General features: G+C 35.9%; 1 protein-coding gene across 1 annotated transcript; it reads right to left on the bottom strand.

The window, feature by feature from the left end:
- Nucleotides 1–1,645: 1,645 nt before the first annotated feature.
- On the bottom strand, nt 1,646–2,584 carry LOC116629527 (olfactory receptor 6C3-like). The gene has a single exon (XM_032399794.1). The coding sequence runs from the start codon at nt 2,582–2,584 to the stop codon at nt 1,646–1,648; it is 939 nt and encodes a 312-aa protein (XP_032255685.1).
- Nucleotides 2,585–8,284: the final 5,700 nt, after the last annotated feature.

The following is an 8,284-nucleotide window of genomic DNA, read 5'->3' as shown; positions in this document are numbered from 1 at the left end:
AGAGATACCACCTTAGACTAGTCAGAATGGCTAAAATTAAGAAGTCTTGAAACGACAGATGTTGGAGGGGATGCGGAGAAATGGGAACCCTCCTACACTGTTGATGGGAATACAAGCCACTGTGGAAAACAGTATGGAGTTTCCTCAAAAAGTTGAAAATAGAGCTACCCTACGACAGAGCAATTGCACTACTGGGTATTTACCCCAAAGATACAAATGTAGGGATCCAAAGGGGTACGTGCACCCCGATGTTTATAGCAGCAATGTCCACAACAGCCAAACTATGGAAAGAGCCATGATGTCCATTGACAGATGAATGGTTAAAGAAGATGTGCTATATATATACAATGGAATATTATGCAGCCCTCAGAAGGAATGAAATCTTGCCATTTGCAACGATGTGGATGGAACTGGAGGGTATTATGCTGAGCGAAGTAAGTCAATCAGAGAAAGACATGTATCATATGACCTCACTGATATGAAGAATTCTTAATCTCAGGAAACAAACTGAGGGTTGCTGGAATGGTGGGAGGTGGGAGGGATGGGGCGGCTGGGTGATAGACATTGGGGAGGGTATGTGCTAGGTGAGCACTGTGAGTTGTGTAAAAATGCTGAATCACAGACCTGTACCTCTGAAACAAATAATACATTATTTGTTAAAAAAAAAAAAAGAAAGAAAGAAAGAAGAAGATAGCAGGAAGGGAAAAATGAAGGGTGGGAAATTGGAGGGGGAGACGAACCATGAGAGACTATGGACTCTGAGAAACAAACTGAGAGTTCTAGAGGGGAGGGAGTTGTGGGGATGGTTAGCCTGGTGATGGGTATTAAAGAGGGCACATACTGAATGGAGCACTGGGTGTTATATGCAGACAATGAATCCTGGAACACTACATCAAAAACTAATGATGTAATGTATGGTGATTAATATAACATAATAAAAGAAAAAATAAAAAGAAAAATACCTCTGACTAAGACAAGTTAGTAATTACCAGCACCCCTAAAGTTGTTGGCAGGATTAAATGAGTCAATACAAAGAAAACAGTAGATCTAGAATGTAGGAATTGCTGAAAAATTTTATGTTTTCTTCTACCCCCTTCTACTTTCTTTCTCTTCCTCCTCATTAGCGTCATAATTACTATAAATAGTACAAATATTGTTAATATGTCTGAGTTTCTAATATTTAGAAATATTTAAGAGATATTTGTATTTTATTCCCAGCCCCTTGGTGATTATGTTTATTTGATTTCATGGAAATGACAAATAGAATCAAAATTTTCTAATAACATTCATTTCTATTACTGGGTAAGAATGAAAAGTTCAGAAATCCGCACCTATCCTGACACTCTTTCCATCAAACTAAATGCCCAGTGTCTCTTCAAAGGCAAACCACTACCATTCAAAATCATAATCATTAACCCAATTGTATTACTTCATCCAAATACATTTGAATAAAACACTTGAATTTACAGAAAATTCTGAAACAATATTCAGTTGATCAAATTTATTGAGTTCAATGATTGGGAAACTTTAATATGGGAATGGAAAGAAAGGGGAAAATATAACTCTAGTAAAGGAAAGGGAGGTTTAAGAAAGTGTGAATAATAGTATTTACAAGAACTTCATTCTCTTAATGCTACTCATACTTTCATTTACTGGAGAAAAATATAAGCTTTTGGATGGTATTCTTAAAGGCTTGCTTTACTTGCTGGTTCCTCAGGGTATATATAAATGGATTCATCATAGGAGCAACAGAAGTATTTAAAATAGCCACTCCTTTGGTCAATGATGCCTTTTCTTTTGCAGACGGGTTGGCATACATGAATATGCAGCTTCCGTAAGAGATGGAAATGACAATCATGTGTGAGGAACATGTCGAAAATGCCTTTTTTCTCTGACTGGCAGAGGGCAGTTTCAGAATTGTTCTAATGATGAACATGTAGGACAGAATTATTAATGCCAAAGTGAAAAGCAGAATCACTATTGCAGAGTAAAAACCAATCACTTCTAGGAGCCGTGTGTCCGAGCAAGATAATTGCAAGAGGGGAAAATAGTCACAAGTAAAGTGATCAATGACATTGGAGCCACAGTAATCTAACTGGAGAAAAAGAATAACTGGTGGGAAGATATTTAAGAATCCTGCCAGCCAAGCACAAAAGACAAGTAAAATGCAGACTCTTTTGTTCATGATGGTTGTATAACGCAAGGGTTTACAGATGGCCACGTAGCGGTCATAGGACATGGCAGTTAGAAGATAAAATTCAGTTATACCCATGAAGATGAAGAAAAACAACTGAGCTGTACAATTATTGTATGAAATCGTTTTGTCTCTGGTGATAATTGTGACCAGAAATCTAGGAATACCGACAGTTGTAAAAGATATTTCTAATACAGAGAAGTTCCTGAGGAAGAAATACATAGGGGTCTGTAGATGGGAGTCAACCAAGGTGAGAGTGATGATGGTCAAATTACCAGTGACACTTAATATATATGTGATAATTAAAAAGAGAAAAATCAGAATCTGAAGCTCTGGGTCATCTGATAGCCCTAGAAGAATGAATTCTGTGGGTACTGTGTGGTTTTTCATTGCCGATCCTTTCTTCCCCCCTTTAGAATGGAAAATGTATGTTCCCCTATAGGACATAAAAAAGTTAAAACAGGATTGAGGTTAGAGTATAGAATCTTAAGAATATCTATGATGATGAATAATCTATGAAATCCAAAAACGAATGTTTTCCTTCAGCAACTCTGTCCAATTTCTACTGGACCTCACATTCAAGTAATACATATTATTTGAAGTTAAATACTGATTTCTTTTTTTAAATTAAATATTTTATTTTTTATTTTAATTTTTGTATTATGTTCAGTTAGCCAGCATATAGTACATCATAAGTTTTTGTGTAGTGTTCAACGATTCATTAGTTGTGTATAACACCCAGTGCTCATCCCAACATGTGCCCTCCTTATTACCCATCACCTGGTCACCCCATTCCCCCACCCCCCTCCCCTCTGTAACCCTCAGTTTGTTTCCTGGAGTCCAGAGCCTCTCATGGTTTGTCTCCCTCTCTGATTTCTTCCCATTCAGTTTTCCCTCTCTTCCCCTGTGGTCCTCTGCTCTATTCTTTATGTTCCATATATGAGTGAAACTATATGATAATTTATTTCTTTTTGTTGATAATACACTATCATTGGCCGTGGATAAAAAAAAAAATATCTCGTGCTAACATTTAAGCAGAAGCTATTTATTCTAATTTTTAAAAAATTAATATTCTAATTATTCTTTAAAATATTTAGCTCCTTTTATAAAAACATGAAAATATTCTAATTGTATTTTTCTTTTCCTCAATATTATAAAAACTGGTCTGGATTTTGGATAATCTAAATATAGCATTTGAAATCTCACGGGGGTCATTTACTTTTACCTCCACATTTTATATTTTGAGGCCCACATAGTTAAGAAAACGTTCACAAGATTAAACAATTAGTCAACACAGTAATCATCTCGGTGTAGAACGTGCATGTTTATCCACGGGAATGTTTTGTTGGCATTCTCTCATAAATTACTTTCTCAAGGTTTGGTTGATGCTATCACCCTCTTATCATTTTTTTCCTTTTCTGATGAAAAGACAGAAGGACAAGAAGGTAACCTTCTATTACTAAATTAAATAATTGTCTAGAAATAGTTTAATTCATACAATGCATAATCCTTTTCTTTTCCTTTGTTTTTTACAATACAGCTATGGAAAATGAAAAAGTAGATGGTCAAAATAATATTAACTGGGAAGCAGATATTCTTTCCAATAGGGAATTTTCAAAATAATCCTGTTTCTATAACAGAATACAATTTCAAATTAGAAAAAAATGAACAATCCAAGATTTATTTCTGTGTTCCTGCTTTAGGATTTCATTAATAGTTTCTTGGTAGTAAGCAATTATTTAATTTTTAGTATTGAAAGGGTTGTAAATCCATAAACATATATACAAACACTTCTTTTTAAAACATTTAAGTAAAATGAGGAATATATATTGAAGAATAAAAAATTTACTTACTTCCTGATTCTTCTTGATTTAGTCTCAAATTTCATCATCTGATTTGCTTAAACATTTACACAATTTCAGAGCTGGTAAATCGAGTTAGCAAAATATTTGGTTTCTATTGTGCTTTCAAAACAAGTGTGTTGATTTAACTTTTTCATGGTTCTTAGGAAGTATAATTCTCTTTGACTCTCAATGCCCTTCATTCCTGATACTATAAAATGCTGAGAGCATTTTATTATAATACAACTCTTTCTTGCTTTTCATCTCTCACTCAAACTCCATGTACAAATTCAGTTACACCTGGGTTGACTGGTACTCTTCCATTAGCCTCTTTTCATATAATACAAAACACTTATTTATTAAATCATTTTTCTTTCTATTCATGCAATCATTTAAAATCAGTATTTTGTAATTCTATGATTATACATCTATAAAACCTAAGTAGTATTTTCACTAGGTTCCGGGACTGCTATATTTTCCTGCAAATGCTGTTGTGAAAATCAGTATTTTGTAATTCTATGATTATACATTAATAAAATCTAAGTAGTATTTTCCTTAGGTTCAGGGACTGCTATATTTTCCTGCAAACGCTGTTTTGAAAAATAGAAAATACAGGATGTTCTTCTCTATATATGCATAGAAATGGAACTGGACTTATTTTACCTGTGCCTTTTGGTTGGCCCAGGGGAACTCATTAAGTAAATAGGGTGCCAAGGAGAAGAATCATTAAAGATACAGGTGAATCATTTTTATAAATATTGATTAAAAATTATAAAAAGCAAAATGATTGAGGTAAGTAGGCAAATATACAAACAACGTGATTCTGGATGTGTGAAAGCTTGATTTAGAATTTCACTCTTCCATGATTGTATAAGGAATTCACATTTTTCTCCCAGAAACTGGACTAGTCATCAGTAGAATTAGTATGCTTATATCCTTTGAATTTTGGCAACTTAGAGAAGAATTCTTTACCAGAATGAAATGGTGGAAAACACTGCTATGGATTTCTAGTATGACTTGACTGTCTTCTGAGATGGACAATCTATTAAAGACTGATGAGAAGGTTTATACCTACATTGGCCCTTTGAATTTAGGGAAACCCTTCTGATAGCCCCTCCCTAATGTGGCTTTTATTGCCTTTTGACTATTTTCTTCACTATGTTATTTACTTGCATTAAACAGTTGTTTATATTTGTGCATATGACATCTTCTCATATTGAGAATATTTATGAATCAATAAAATAAATATCTGGAAACCTGGCATTGGGTATTTTGAATTTGTTTGTTTCCACATTTCCTTCAATGAGAGATGTCATTTTTATTACTAGAAGAATAATATGGTATAGAAATATATAAGAATACCATATGTACACATATATGTAATATAATTTTATATTTAACAATTTATCTTTATTTTCTTCACAGTTATAAATGTGGACATAAAACATGCATGCATTTTATGCCAGCAGTGCAGATTATTATTATTATTATTTCTTACATTTATTTTTATTTTATTATGTTAAGTTAATCACCATACATTACATCATTAGTTTTTTTAATTGTATCTTTTTTTATTATTATGTTATGTTAATCACCATACATTACATCATTTGTTTTTGATGTAGTGTTCCATGATTCGTTGTTTGCGTATAACACCCAGTGCTCCATGCAGAACGTGCCCTCTTTAATACCCATCACCAGGCTAACCCATCCCCCCACCCCCTCCCCTCTAGAACTCTCAGTTTGTTTCTCAGAGTCCATAGTCACTCATGGTTCATCTCCCCCTCTGATTTCCTCCCCTTAATTTTCCCCTTCCTACTATCTTCTGCATTTTTTTAAACATATAATGTATTATTTGTTTCAGAGGTACAGGTCTGTGATTCAACAGTCTTACACAATTCACAGCGCTCACCATAGCACATACCCTCCCCAATATCTATCACCCAGCCACCCCATCCCTCCCACCCCCCCACCACTCCAGCAACCCTCAGTTTGTTTCCTGAGATTAAGAATTCCTCATATCAGTGAGGTCATATGATACATGTCTTTCTCTGATTGACTAATTTCGCTTAGCATAATACCCTCCAGTTCCATCCACATCGATGCAAATGGCAAGATTTCATTCCTTTTGATGGCTGCATGATATTCCATTGTATATATACACCACATCTTCTTTATCCATTCATCTGTTGATGGAAATCTTGGCTCTTTCCACAGTTTGGCTATTGTGGACATTGCTGCTATAGACATCAGGGTGCACGTACCCCTTTGGAACCCTACATTTGTATCTTTGGGGTAAATACCCAGTACTGCAATTGCTGGATCGTATGGTAGCTCTATTTTCAACCTTTTTTTTTTTTAAATATTTTATTTATTTATTTATTTGACAGAGAGAGAGACAGCAAGAGATGGGAAAACAAGCAGGGGGGCTGGAGGGGGAGAAGGAGGCTCCCCGCTGAGCAGGGAGCCTGATGCGGGGCTCAATCCCAGGACCCTGAGATCATGACCTGAGCTGAAGGCAGACGCTTAATGACTGAGCCACCCAGGCGCCCCTATTTTCAACTTTTTGAGGAACCTCCATACTGTTTTCCAGAGTGGCTGCACCAGCTTGCATTCCCACCAACAGTGTAAGAGGGTTCCCCTTTCCCCGCATCCCCGCCAACATCTGTCCTTTCCTGACTTGTTAATTTTAGTCCTTCTGACTGGTGTGAGGTGGTATCTCATTGAGGTTTTGATTTGGATTTCCCTGATGCCGAGCGATGTTGAGCATTTTTTCATGTGTCTGTTGGCCATTTGGATGTCTTCTTTGGAAAAATGTCTGTTCATGTCTTCTGTTCATTTCTCGATTGGATCATTTGTTCTTTGGATGTTGAGTTTGGTAAGTTCTTTATAGATTTTGGATACTAGCCCTTTATCTCATATGTCATTGCAAATATCTTCTCCCATCTTGTTGGTTGTCTTTTGGTTTTGTTGACTGTTTCTTTTGCTGTGCAAAAGCTTCTTATCTTGATGAAGTCCAAATAGTTCATTTTTGCCCTTGCTTCCCTTGCCTTTGGCGATGTTTCTAGGAAGAAGTTGCTGCAGCTGAAGTAAAAGAGGTTGCTGCCTGTGTTCGCCTCAAGGATTTTGATGGACTCCTGTCTCACATTTAGGTCTTTCATCCATTTGAGTCTGTTTTTGTGTGTGGTGTAAGGAAATGGTCCAGTTTCATTCTTCTGCATGTGGCTGCCCAATTTTCCCAACACCATTTGTTGAAAAGACTTTCTTTTTTCCATTGGATATTCTTTCCTGCTTTGTCGAAGATTAGTTGACCATAGAATTGAGGGACCATTTCTGGGCTCTCTATTCTGTTCCATTGATCTATGTGTCTGTTTTTGTGCCAGTACCATACCGTCTTGATGATGACAGCTTTGTAATAGAGCTGGAAGTCCGGAATTGTGATGCCATCAGCTTTGCTTTTCTTTTTCAACATTCCTCTGGCTATTTGGGGTCTTCTCTGGTTCCATACTAATTTTAGGATTATTTGTTCCATTTCTTTGAAAAAAGTGGATGGTATTTTGATAGGGATTGCATTGAATGTGTAGATTGCTCTACGTACAATTGACATCTTCACAATATTTGTTCTTCCAATCCATGAGCATGGAACGTTTTTCCATTTCTTTGTGTCTTCCTCAATTTCTTTCATGAGTATTTTATAGTTTTCTGAGTACAGATTCTTTACCTCTTTGGTTAGATTTATTCCTAGGTATCTTATGGCTTTGGGTGCAGTTGTAAATGGGATCGACTCCTTAATTTCTCTTTCTTCTGTCTTGTTGTTGGTGTATAGGAATGCCACTGATTTCTGTGCACTGATTTTATATCCTGCCACTTTACTGAATTCCTGTATGAGTTCTAGCAGTTTTGGGATGGAGTCTTTTGGGTTTTCCACATAAAGTATCATATCATCTGCAAAGAGTGAGAGTTTGACTTCCTTGCCAATTCAGATGCCTTTTATTTCTTTTTGTTGTCTGATTGCTGTGGCTAGAACTTCTAATACTATGTTGAATAGCAGTGGTGATAGTGGACATCCCTGCTGTGTTCCTGACCTTAGGGGGAAAGCTCTCAGTTTTTCTCCATTGAGAATGATATTCACTTGGGTTTTTCATAGATGGCTTTTATGATATTGAGGTACGTACCCTCTATCCCTATATTCTGAAGAGTTTTGATCAAGAAAGGATGCTGTACTTTGTCAAATGCTTTTTCTGCATCT

The sequence above is a fragment of the Phoca vitulina genome, unplaced genomic scaffold, assembly GCF_004348235.1.
Source record: "Phoca vitulina isolate PV1807 unplaced genomic scaffold, GSC_HSeal_1.0 scaffold1252, whole genome shotgun sequence".
Lineage (NCBI taxonomy): Eukaryota > Metazoa > Chordata > Mammalia > Carnivora > Phocidae > Phoca > Phoca vitulina.
Note: the sequence above shows the minus strand (reverse complement) of the source record. Positions and strands in the feature narration are given on the sequence as shown.